At 41.4% G+C, this 13576-nt stretch overlaps 1 protein-coding gene across 1 annotated transcript in view; it reads left to right on the forward strand.

Moving 5' to 3' along the window:
* Positions 1–13576, forward strand: part of LOC103118072 (phospholipid-transporting ATPase IG) — a 63005-nt gene that overhangs the window by 10823 nt on the left and 38606 nt on the right. The window contains exons 6-12 of the mRNA XM_060183185.1: positions 2509–2670; positions 3528–3679; positions 5326–5397; positions 7454–7527; positions 9377–9480; positions 9834–10015; positions 11131–11394. Coding sequence (XP_060039168.1) covers positions 2509–2670; positions 3528–3679; positions 5326–5397; positions 7454–7527; positions 9377–9480; positions 9834–10015; positions 11131–11394 — 1010 coding nt within the window. The remainder of the gene's footprint in view (positions 1–2508; positions 2671–3527; positions 3680–5325; positions 5398–7453; positions 7528–9376; positions 9481–9833; positions 10016–11130; positions 11395–13576) is intronic.

Here is a 13576-nt window from a genome sequence, read left to right on the forward strand (position 1 = left end):
TAAGGCTCCTCTATGCATAAGAGCTATAACAGCCCCAAACAACACCCAGGAGGGAATGGTTCTTTTTGGTCAGAGGGATAAAAAGAAAGCAAAGAATTTTGTTTTAACTGGGAAAATCTAGATGATACATAAATAATAGCCCTTGGATTAATTTAAACAGAATTCAGACTTGGCTTTGGGGGGGGGGGGTTGGAATGCTCTATTTGTGCCAGTGCCGTCACCATGCAAAGCTTTGAAAAATAATTAGAAAGCAACTATTGCTGGAGTTCATCTCATCTCCCTTACATAATAAGAACCTTAAGCTTGTGCTTATGCTTGTTCCTGTCAGACCATAATTTTAACTATTTAAGCATAAATTGCTAGAAAGGATGATAAAATTGTGGGTTTCCAAAAGCCAGATGTTATAAATAGGAAAGATTAAAAGCGAGGGAAAGTGGATATGTTCACAATGGTTTCTTTTACATGGAAAGTCTATGTCAGAGCTTCTTTGTCCCATTAATTATGAAAGCATACTTACATTAGATTATCATTATAAACTTTGCTATTTAAATTTGGGAACCTTTTGGAGGAGTTTCTGAAAATAGACACAGCATATGGATACAAATTTTGATTTATAGTGTCTTCTAGTTAGGTAGCTACTAACATTTGGTTTTTTATTAATTATTTTTTATTAGAGACAGAGAGAAACTGAGAAGGGAAGAGAGATAAGAGAAGGAAAGAGACAGGTACCTGCAGCCCTGCTTCACCACTTGTGAAGCTCTCCCCCTGCAGGTAGGGAACGGGGGGGCTTGAACCTGGGTCCTTGCGCATTGTAACATGTGTGTTCAAGAGGTTCTCCACTGCCTGGCCCTACTAACATTCTTTGTTATTTTCTGTGTAACTCTTACATACATTAAGTGATGCAATTCATTTGACTTCAGTCCAGTATGTTTACAGAGTATTTTACTTTTCAAGGTAATGCTTTGTCATGACCCAGTAAATTTAAGTTCTTATCAGATAAGGTGTGTATGTATAATACTTGGTCAGTATTTTATTTTCCACTTGGGACATTCTTTTTTAAATTTATTTTTATTATTTTCATTTATTTATTGGATAAAGACAGCCAGAAATTGAGAAGGAAGAGGGAGAGGGAGAGAGAGAGAGACCTGCAGCCCTGCTTCACTACACGTGAGGCTTTTCCCCTGCAGGTGGGGACCAGGGGCTTGAACCTGGGTCCTTGCATACTGTAGTGTGTGTGCTTAACCAGGTGTGCCTGGTTAAGCCTGGCCCACTTGGGACATTCTTTGTATTGTACATTCTTTGCATCAAAACATATAGGTTTCAAACAGAAGGTTACCTAGATGTATAAAATTCACATTTTTTTCCCCTAATAATTGAGTAGCTCTACCTTTGGCATGCATTACTGTTCTGCTGTCTTTAAAAATATTCATTCTTGGGGGTCAGGCTGTAGCGCAGCGGGTTAAGCACACCTGGCCCAACAAAGCTCAAGGACTGGCATAAGGATCCCAGTTCGAGCCCCTGATTCCCCACCTGTCGGGGGGTCGCTTCACAAGCGATGAAGCAGGTCTGCAGGTGTCTATCTTTCTCTCCCTGTCTCTGTCTTCCTCTCCTCTCTTGATTTCTTTCTGTCCTATCCAACAACAACGTTGTCAGTAACAACAATAATAATAGCGACAACAATGATAAAACAAAGGCAACAAAAGGGAAAAATATTCATTCTCACTCAAGTGGTAATATTGCTTCTGAAATCATAAGCTATTTGACAAGTCCTAGGGGAGATAACTTTTCTCTAGATGTGAAGTTAGTTCCACCTGACAGCTAACTAAAAATCAGTCACACTGATGAAAGTAAGAAATGCATCTTTGGCAGTCGGGTGGTAGTGCAGCGGGTTAAGCACACATGGCACGAAGCACAAGGACTGGCATAAGGATCCCGGTTTGAGTCACCGGCTCCTCACCTGCAGGGGTGTCGCTTCACAGGTTGAAGCAGGTCTGCAGGTGTCTGTCTTTCTCTCCCTGTCTCTGTGTTCCCCTCCTGTCTCCATTTCTCTCTGTCCTATCCGCAGCAGGTTGGGCCATGTGGAGGTAGCGAAAATGGCCGCCTCACGCAGTAACCTTTCCTGTGTCTGAACACCGGAGTGGAGCGCTGGCAAGAGAGCGAGGTGCGGAAGAAGAAGGGCTTTTATAGGAGCAGCTTTCACGAGAATGGGAAGGGGGAGGAGTAGCCATAGCACTCCAGGATAGGATAATAACTCTCGTGAGAATGGGAGGGGGGAGGAGTAACCAAAGCACTCCAAATATCACAGGGATATAGACAATGCCCTGAGGGCACAACATGGCTGAACAGGCAACTCTCGCGGGAACTAGCAGTAGCCTGAGGGGACAACATTGCAGATGTGACTGCATTGGCAGAATTTCCCAGCAAATAATAACTACAACAAGGGCAACAAAAGAAAATAAATATTGCAAAAATTTTAAAAAAAGAAATGCATCTTTGTAATTTTTTTAGGTGGACTATGTATTTACGGATAAGACTGGAACACTCACTGAAAACAGCATGGAGTTCATTGAATGCTGCATAGATGGGCACAAGTATAGAGGTGCAGCTCAAGAAGCAGAGGGACTGTCTGAAACGGATGGGCCTTTAACATACTTCGACAAAGCAGACAAGGTGTCATGATGTCATTTCTACATTGCCATATTACCCCGAGAAATCAGAAGCCAGTGCATGTGTGCATTAACCTTGCAGAATAGAAACAAAAGGATGTTCTAGTAGCATAAACTATCTTTTTTTTTTTTTTCACCAGAGCACTGATCAGCTCTGGTTTATGGTGGCAGGAGATCGAACATGGGACATTGGAGACTCAGGCATGAGTGTCTTCTTTGCATAACCGTTATGCTATCTACCCCTGCACTAAAGTATTGATTTTTGAATAACCACTTGTCTTATTCATTTGGCTTCTCCTTCTTGACTTTACTGGCACCTCTGGAATTTGCAAACAAGTAAAATGTTCAAGTAGAGAGAGTTGTAGGAAATGACTTTGGGGTAAAACTTTGACTTCTGCTTGTCTGCGTGATGATTTTTTGCACTTTGTCTTTGAAAATATTAACTGCTCCAAGCATGATGTCTGTTCAAATCTTTAAAGTCCCAAGAGTGTCTAGGCATTAAATGAACGAGAGTCTCTCCGCACCTGAGCTATTACTAGATTGTGAATTAGATCCCGAACGAACTCTGATTTCAGACCCTGAAGAAGGTACTGATTTGGTATCAGGTGCCACTACAGCTGGCTGAATGAATTAACACAGCCCCTAGCATTTGCTAGCCGGAAACAGGATCTCTGTTAGTTAGGTCCTGGGAGAGATACAGAGCTCGTTGAAGTATTAGGGATTTACACATTTCTCCTACTCATTTTACTAGATGTTATAACATTCTCTCACACGAGTATCTTTTATCTCTGTCTTGACTAAATACCAAGTGGTCGAAGAGGAATTAAACTTTTTTCTTTCTTTCTTGTTACTTTCCAACAGAATCGAGAGGAGCTCTTTCTGCGTGCCTTGTGTTTATGTCATACTGTTGAAACTAAAACAAATGATGTTGTTGACGCAGCAACAGAATCCACAGAATTAACCTATATATCCTCTTCACCAGATGAAATAGCTTTGGTGAAAGGTGCTAAGAAGTAAGCACTTATCTTATACTAGATGAATAAGTTCTGGAGATGGACTGTGCAGTTGGTATCGGTGCCTCAAAATTTTAGGTGGTAAGATCTCATGTTAAGTGTTCTTACCACAAACACACCAAAGGGACAGAAGGAGAGGTGTATTGGCTGCATCTGCTTCTTCCCTTGATTATGTTGACAGGATCAGGCATGTGTCCATATGTTCAAGCTCAACAAGTTGCACACATTAGTCATGCAGTATGTGTAGTGTTTTATATCTCAGTTATGCCTCAATAGCTCTTGCAGGGATAGGGGGGCAGCCTACCCCACTAGGGAAAGATAAAAATAGGCTGAGGGTATGGGTCGACCTGTGGACACCCCGTGTCCAGTGGAGAAGCAATTATAGAAGCCAGACCTCCTACCTTCTGTGCCCCACAAAGGTATTTATCCCTCCCAGAGGAATAAAGAACTGGGAACCTTCCAATGGAGGGGGATGGGATACAAAACTCTGGTGGTAGAAATTGTATGGAATTGCACGCCTCTTATCCCACAATCTTGTCGATCATTATTAAACCAATAATACAAAGGGGCGGCAGGCAGAGGTGTAACTGATTAAGTGCATGCATTACAGTGTGCAAGGACCTGCAGGGGGAAAGCTTCCCTAACGGGCTGTAGGTATCTCTCTGTCTCCCCCTCCCCTCTCATTTCTCTCTGCCTCTATCCAATAATAAATTTTTATTCTTTAAAAAAAAATACCCTGAAGACAAGTTGTCAAGAAATACATCACCATTTCAAAAAGTGAGAAAACCAAGTAAGCACTTCTTCTACTTCGTAGATTATAAAACTTTGGGAGGACAGGAAGCCCCCCCATTTTCTTCAATAACTTTATCTTTGAAATATCTTTATTACTTAATAAGAAGCCGGATTGCTTTATTTGGTAGTTTGTGAGTAATTCCTAAACCAAATCACCCAGTAAAGATCCATTTTGAGGAAGTCGGCAGTTCATTGATACAGCTTGCAGTACTATAGATGTATACCAGCCAGAAGTCCTAATATTCTTGTTGTTCTTGTGCAGATCATATAACAGTGACCACTTCTTATAGGATATTATTTCTAGAGGATTCCCAACAATTTTTACATCACTGGGGGCCGAATGGTGGTGCATTTGATTGAACACACAAGTTACCATGTGCAAGGACCCAGGTTCAAGACCCTGGTCCCAACCTGCAGGAGGCAAGCTTTATGAGTAATGAAGCAGTGCTATAAGTCTCTCTCTTTCTCTCTCCCTCCCCTCTCAACTTCTGTCTATCCTATCAAGCATAAGGAAAAGAAAAATAAAATAAAGCAAACAAAAATCAACATCATTAGGTGAATGGTGATTCCATTTTTACCCATGAGTGTCAGGCAGATTAAGTAGCTAAAAAGTCGCCCAGTATGTTAGCTGCAAGATTGAAATTACACATCACCCCTTCCTTGGCTACAGTTTGTGGCAGAGCACTGACTTGCTCTCTGTTACCGTCTCAGCCTGTGAAGGGGGAGATGTAGTTACAGATTGCAATTGTATGAAAGAGAAAATAAGACAATACAAGAAAGTTACACAGAGCAGAAAAAGCAATCATCCTTTAGAGATGCATTAAGGTCGTCTCTTCTTTTCTCCTGAATGATAGGTATGGATTCACATTCGTGGGAAATCAGAATGGACAAATGAAAGTGGAGAACCAAAGAAAAGAAATAGAAGTGTAAGTTGTTTGGTGTGTTTGGTGTCTGTAATTTCTTAACCCCACATTTTACTTACATAGACTTTGAGGCAGTGATGAGAATTAGATGCATCTTTAAGAACTGAACTTGAGGTGCTAGGGGGTGGCACACCTGTTTATACACGTTAGAATGTGCAAGGACCTGGATTTAAGCCCCCAGCTCCCCACTTTCAGGGGGAGATTTCATTAGTGGTAAAGCAGTGCTGTAGGTGTCTTTCTTTCTCCTCTGTCTCCCCCTTCTCTCTCCATTATTCAATTAAAAAAAAAGGAACTGAGTTCAAAAGGGGCTGGGTGGTGGTGCAACTGATAAAATGTAAATCATGGACCTGGATTTGAGCCCCCAGTACCCACCTGCAGGGGGAAGCTTCAGGAGTGATGAAGCAAGTTGCAGGAGTCTTTCTCTGCCTCTTCCCCCTCACCCCCACACCCTATTTGTCTCTGTCTCTGTCATAATTAAGAAAATAATAAAAGGAAAAAAATGGCCAGTGGGAGCAGTAGATTTGTTGTGTGGGCCCTGAGTCCCAGCAGTAACCCTGGGAGCAAAAAGGAACGGAAGCCTATTTTTTATGTGCCTGGGGTTGGAGTTGAAGATGTTTTTCATCTAGTGACAGAAACTGGGGTTTGAGGTGGAAATGATTCCAGTTTGGTTCACATGTGGGTGCAGTAGCCTGGTGCGTTGACCTGGACACTCCAACATGTAAATGCTCTTTCAGGTCTCCAACACTTACTTGAAAACAGTGAAGAGATCCGTGAAACCCAGATCCCAGCCCATCACACTGGCTGCAGGCCCAGCCAGTCTCGGCAGCTTTGGTGTTGGCAGTTTTGGCTTGTTTTAGATTACTATGGTGTGAGTCTTAGGGCTGGCATTCACAGACACAAGTGTCACCACATTGAGGGTGTTTTTTGTTTTGTTTTCTGCTGCAAATGCCCCAGTGAACCCAGTTGGACTTAGTAGCACATTTTAATTGGGCCTTATAATCAATCTGTATTTCTTCATCAGAACTGGAAATGTTATCTGACTTGACTTCCATTCTGGCCCCTAGCATCACACAAGACCCATCACAGACACCTGTAGCTCCTGTAGAGGAACTTGTGGAATGTGCTCCCCTTGCAGGAGCACTCAAAATCCAGAGGAAAGCTCTTTAGCTTGACGGCCAGGGACCCAAGTTCCAGACTTTAGCCACTTCCAACAGTGCCCCCATCTGGCCAACACCGAAAGAGGCACTCCATGTAGGTGTTTTACTGTGTGTCTCCACACTTCCCTCAGAACAGGCTATGTCATCAGTACCATCTGTGTCAATTACATGTACTCAGGTTGTTTGCAGGACACTCCACACATTTTTTTCTGACGTTCTCCCAACACACCCAGTGTTTCCATGGTGCCGGGACACTGCACATGCTCATCCCCCTGTTCTCAATGCCAGGGCCCCCCTGCCCTGGCACATCACTCTTGGAGAGCCCAGCTCAGGCACAGCCTCTTCTAGGAAGCCTTTCTTCAGATGTCTTCCTTCAAGACTCTGGCATCACCCCCGGTGAACTCCTTTATTGCAGGGTTTGGCACACTAACAGTTGGTTTCTCATTACCCATCGTTTCCCGGACGGTCTATCCAGTGAGCTCCTTGAGGGAATGGAGTCCGCGCTGGTTCCCTCCCACCCACCACCCACTCGCCAGCATCCAGCGCTGTGCCTCCCACATGGAAGGTGCTCAACAGAGGATTAAATTGAATTGCCAGGATGACACTTCTCTAGATCCCACAAAGACAACTCTCAGTCTCCCACTCTGTGTAGTTGTTCTCTCCTTGTCATGTTTAAGGGCCTCGTGAGAGACATGGGTCATCTCCTAACTAGCACTGGTGTCCTCTGACTGCGTGTTTCACATGCAGAGAAACTGCAAAGACCAGGGCAAATGCCAGCTGCACACATAACCAACCAGTGCTGCTCACTTAGGGAGTTCCTGCACTGCAGGATGTTTCTGTCATGGTTTGTTTGCCCACTGTGGCCTAGATGTTTCACTTTGCTTATTTTTCTTGTCATAAAGGTATGAACTTCTTCACACCTTAAACTTCGATTCTGTCCGTCGTCGTATGAGTGTAATTGTGAAGAATCAAGCAGGTATGCTTTTTAAAAGTTTGGCCTTTTCTCTTTTTATTATTTGTAGATTTGTATGCCGAGCCACTGTTTAAGGAAAGACAAAATGTTTCATGTACTTGTGTGTGTGTGATCATCCAAAGTGGTGGTTTGGGGTTGTGCCTTCTTATATTTATTTAAACAGCAAAGCCCCTTGCAAGCCGAACACTTCTCCATCTAAAAGTCCAAAAAGAAACCTGAAAGGCTGCCGTTTTTCTAGTTAAGTAGATTCTCGATGTTGGTTAGAGAGTCCTAGCAGTAGATTCCTAGAGTGTGGAGACTTCGGTCATCAGCCTCACCTGATCCTGCCACTTCTCTAACTGTTTGACACTCACTGGAAACAAGGGAGTTGAATTTGACTGAAGGTCAGGAAAAATGTGTTGTCCTTTTGCTTGGGCGTCTTCACTTCAAACAGTAAATAAATAAGCTTGCCCCTTGTTAGGGGACCGATACCATTTCCCCCATGGTTCTTCTGGGACCTGGGGAAGCAGCACAATAGATGGGATGCCTTCCGCACCAATTCTGCAGAACCCACACAGGAGCACTCTACTTCATTTGTGGGCTCTTTGCACACCTGGTCATTTGCCTGTCTGTGTGCTTTTATGAAAAAATATACTTGATTTTCTTCCCAAATAATTTATGCTTTAGTTTTAGATCTGTTCCAAGTTCCATAATGTTAAAATGAGAAAATATAGACAGATCCTTGAATGAACATGCCCCCCTCCTTTATTCATTGTGTATGATTGGAGTCATAAAACTGATTTGATTTTGTGACACTGGAATTTGCTTTGCATTTTTTAAACACACTTTAGATGTGTGGGAAGAAAATTCTTTTATAATCACTTATCATGCGAAGCATGTGCTATATTTTTAATCACAAATTCATTCCACCATAGGTGGTGATGGCAGCTATGAAAGCCCCTGTTCTCAGAGTTGTACCTTATCTTTTTTTTCTTAATATTTATTTATTTATTCCCTTTTGTTGCCCTTGTTTTGTTGTAGTTATTGTTGTTGTTGTTACTGATGTCGTTGTTGTTGGATAGGACAGAGAGAAATGGAGAGAGGAAGGGAAGGTAAAGGGGGAGAGAAAGATACCTGCAGACCTGCTTCACCGCTTGTGAAGCAACTGCCCTGCAGGTGGGGAGCCGGGGGCTCTGACTGGGATCCTTACATCAGTCTTTGCACTTCATGCCACCTGCGCTTAACCCGCTGCACTACTGCCCAACTCCCTGCACCTTATCTTTTAACTTGTTGAACTCAGCTCTTTGCTTTGTAAGGATGTGGTGTCTTTTTTGATCTTTCAAATGCAGCCGCTTTCTGGATACATTCACTGATACAACATAAATTGATAAATATACTTAACACTCTACAGAGCTTTTGTCAAGGTTTTCAGTGAACACTATCAAATGAACCATGTGAAAAACTAACTTGTATCATTTGTTCACAATTTCTCTCGTATGAACTAGATTTTACTATTGGACATCTGTAGATGTTCACACATGCACTTTAGACCAGGCTTTGACAACCCTTTACAGATAAATTCAGATGTAGCTCCTTGACACAAGTACACGATTCACTGAAGGGAGGTAAATTTCACCAGAAGCGTGAGTTGTAAACTCCAGGTTATTCGTCATATCCATTATCTTAAGAGGGGATGAATGTTGTCCCAACAGAGTAACAGTCAAGATGTGTCACTCCATTTGGGTGAGCATTGCATGGCAGGAGCCACCTTAATAGTCATCAGTTACTAAAATCCCAATCAATACCAGTTTTCAAATTCTAAGAAGTATTTTGTTGTATTTCTTTTTCTTTTCTTTTTTTCTTTCTCTTTTAGGAGACATAATTCTCTTTTGTAAAGGAGCAGACTCAGCAGTTTTCCCTAGGGTGCAAAATCATGAAATTGAGTTAACTAAAGCCCATGTGGAACGCAATGCAATGGTGAGCTGGAGATGACACTTCTTTAATTTAATAACAACATTTATTTTTTTTTTGTTTCTGTATTTGGGCATCTACTAATACTATTTTCCTTATTTTAATACGAAACATTATCCTCAAATAATTTTCTGTTCAGAATTTGCAGTTTGGAAGATTAAGACTAGACTTTGTTTTATGTTCTTTTTAACATAAAAATGATTATTCTGAACTGAAGTGAATGTTCCCTTTATGCAGTCTATTTTTTTTTATTTTTTAACTTCTCTTTTATAGCTATGCATAAAGCAAGAGTATTGAAAAAGACTGTGGTTTGTTTCAGAGTATTACTTCGATAACCAGAGATCCCCTCACTCTTTTAGGATGGCTACCGAACACTTTGTGTTGCCTTCAAAGAAATTGCCCCAGATGATTATGAAAGAATCAACAGACAGCTCATTGAGGCCAAAATGGCCTTACAAGACAGAGAAGAAAAAATGGAAAGGGTGTTTGATGATATTGAGACAAACATGAATTTAATTGGAGCCACTGCAGTGGAAGACAGGTAATTAGACGATGATACTCTTGTTCTTTTCATGGCCAGCCATTTAGAGTGCTACCTGTCCAGATTGGTGATTCATTCTCAAGATTTAAAAATCTTTGATCTAGCTCTGTTGTCTAGGCATTGGATTTTGAAATGTTTGTGCAAATGACTTAGAAGAATGTACCTGCCATCACTTAGATCTTTTAAGTACTCATTGAGTCATCCATTTATTTACGTAGCTATTTAATGAAGTTGCTTCACTGTGTGTTGGGAACTTTCTTCTGGAGAGAGATATCACTTGAGATGGCTAATATTTTGACACATAAATATGAACAGAAATGAAATTCGAGGTAGTAGAGCAAATAACATGACAACGTATACTCTAACTTAGTAGGCCTTTCTGTATAATTTCAAAGTTTGCTTTAACTATATAGGCTGAGTTTTGCCAGTCTGACTACAGATATGATCTGCCTGAAATTATAAGCTTTAAACTCTTATAACAAATTAGGATTTGAAAAAAATTATAAATACACTTGAACCTCGGCTCCAAAGTCCCAGGTTCAATCCCCTGCAATAACATAAGCAAGAGCTGAGCAGTGCTCTGGTTATAAAAAGGAAATTAAAAAAAAGTAGCGTTTTTCTATCCTTGTCTTTCAGACTTATGCTTTACTTGTTATTTAGAGTAGTTGACTTATTAAAACTCTTAGGAAGTAGAGATTTGTTAACTTCCCTTCATATCTGATTAGAACATGATTAATAACCCTTTCAGTTTTGAACCATGATAAATATTTGCATGGTGAGATAGAAAATGTAATGAAATACACTAAAGTGATGTCGAATAAGGATGTTTGTGGAGTTCCTGAGCGGTTTAGCTAAGAATGATGATTCTCACTTCTCCCATTTGGGTGCCAATTACCTCAAGAGATATCATGCACTTTTCACAACCTCCCTGTTTGAAATCCACTTAAGTAAAACTATGCCGGAAAGAATAGAGGACATGTAAGAGAACCAACTGTGATAGCATTTAGGGGGGTACCAGAGTTGCTGTGAATTGTAGAAATATTCTCTTTAATAAGCTGTCTTGCAGAATCTGTCAGGAATTTCTAAGGATAACAAGGTTTTCTTTGTGTTTCTAGGCTACAAGATCAAGCCGCTGAGACTATTGAAGCACTTCATGCAGCAGGTCTGAAAGTCTGGGTCCTAACTGGGGACAAGATGGAGACAGCCAAGTCCACCTGCTATGCCTGTCGCCTGTTCCAAACCAACACCGAACTACTGGAACTGACCACAAAAACCATCGAAGAAAGCGAAAGGAAGGAAGATCGGTTACATGAATTGTTGATAGAGTATCGCAAGAAGCTGCTGCATGACTTTCCTAAAAGTACTAGAAGCCTTAAAAAGTAAGAAGGTTTCTTTTATGTAGACCCGGTACATATGTAAATTACAACTGCGTACTCAGCAGGTTCCTTTTTTCTGCTCTCATTCTTTGTAGGTATTCTATTCTTATAAATTAAAACCTTTCCCCTCCCCCCAAGGACTTTACTAATGGCCCATTTGAGATAATCTGGCACTTTCCACCCCTCCTTTCATTTCAAAGAAAACTCTGCACTTCTTAAGAGGTAGAAGAAAAGTAGTTCAGCTGCAAAGTGTTTATAGAGTCTGAGAGTATTTTGCATTGATATTCTGGCCTGGTCCAAGGTTAGGATAAAGCATTCCTTCTCACACTCTTGATTTGAATGTAATAAAACCAGGCTCTATAACAGTTTCTGTGCCTCTTGAGGTGTTGGAACCATTTTCTGTGTGAATTTAGAGTGCCCTAGATACACAAAGAGAACTAAATACTTTTTACCATGGCCAGATCAACTTGCTTTCAAACACTAGTTACTTAGGAAGAACCTTTGGAAACTAAGTGTCTCCAGATAAGCCACAGCCATTCAGTGTGCAGAGTTGTATGTCATTTATACTTACCAGTGACAGCAGCCAACACTTAACCTTATTGAATCCAGTTACTGGGATTTGCCTTGGCCATAAACAAATCAATTTCCTCTTCTGGAATGCCACCAGATACAGGAATGCCTGCCCAAGATTCAAAGACCCCTAAGTTACTACTGTTTTCCATTTCCTAAGCATTTATAATTCAGGAACATTGTTTGAGTCCTTTATATGATCACTCTTATCCATTTTCTTTATGCATCACTCAATCCGTTTTCTTCATTTTATAGGTAGGGAGGGAAACCAAGGCTCAAAGAGATGAAATGATTTGTTTGAGATGCTAGAGCAAGTGCTTTCAACAACTATACTATATTTGAATCCTCTTTTCTGGGGTAAAAAAAAATCTTTAAAAATGAAGACCCCCACATTCATAAGGCTCCAGCCAATTCTAAAACAGCTGTTTGTACTTCTTTCTGGTGCTTATGTTTTAGTGAAAGTAAACAGTTTTTTTTTTAATTGCCTGTTGTGTTTTCCTTTCTTTAACCAAACAGTATGTATAAAGGCAGTCCCAATCACGTGTGTTTCACTTTTCCATTTTTCTTAATCTACTCAAGCTACCCTAACAGAAGACCATAGACTGGGTGACCCAAGTCATCGGAATTTATTTCTCACAATTTCTGAGGCCAGGAAATTCTGGTATTAGGGTGCCAACGTGGTTGCAGCCTGGTGAGGTTTGTCTTCCTGACTTGCAGCCGATTGCTGTGGGAATTTTCACTTAACAGAGAGGAAGCTCTGGCATCTCTTCCTGTTCTTAGAAGGGTGCGAATTTCATCAAAACACCCCATCCCTCAGGACTTCTCCTCAACCTAATTAACTCCCAAGAGCTCCACCTCCAAATACAATCCCACTGGGAATTAGGTATTAGTAGAATTTAGTCGATAACTTTTGAGTAGAGCATCGTTCAGTACTTAGCACCATTCAGCAGCTCCGGGGCACTCTTACAAATGCCTAGACTTAACTTGAGCTCACCATCACCATCTCTGGCCCTCCCCTCTTCCTGGATTATCTGTCTTTCCCAAGTCAACAGGCTTCAGGCCAGATAGGTCTTTGTCAACTTGTGCTCTTTTGTCCCTTCCCCATCAAAACAGCCACCAAAGCCTTATCCATGTCTCCCATTTCTCACCATTCGTGCTCCCCACCAGATCCATAGCAGCTCATACCTGGAACCCCTTAAGCCCCTCTGCCAAACTGAGTGGTGCTGAAGTTGTACACTCACCACATCCCTGCTGGGCAACCCACAGACCTCAAGTGGCCTTTCCAAGGTGCTTTCCTATTACACCATCATGGTACATTCCCTGCCACCCCACCGCTTTCTGTCTTGGTTTTCAAGCTCCTTTCCAGATACAGTCAGACTCATGTAGAACCCATTTTTCTTTCCCTGCATATATGTATTGCCCCGTCACTGGGCATTAACCAGCTAATATCTTGTTTGGCTGGATATAGTCTCTATCACCTCAAAGAGATTTTCTAGTCTCCAAGGAAGGATTAGTTACCTTTTTTTTTTTTAATGGCCTACTTAGAGGAAAGATTTGTTACTTTTTTTTTTCCTTTTTGGCCTCTAGAGTTATCACTAGGGTTCAGTGCCTGCAT

This window comes from Erinaceus europaeus, chromosome X, assembly GCF_950295315.1.
Source record: "Erinaceus europaeus chromosome X, mEriEur2.1, whole genome shotgun sequence".
In the NCBI taxonomy this organism is placed as follows: Eukaryota; Metazoa; Chordata; class Mammalia; order Eulipotyphla; family Erinaceidae; genus Erinaceus; species Erinaceus europaeus.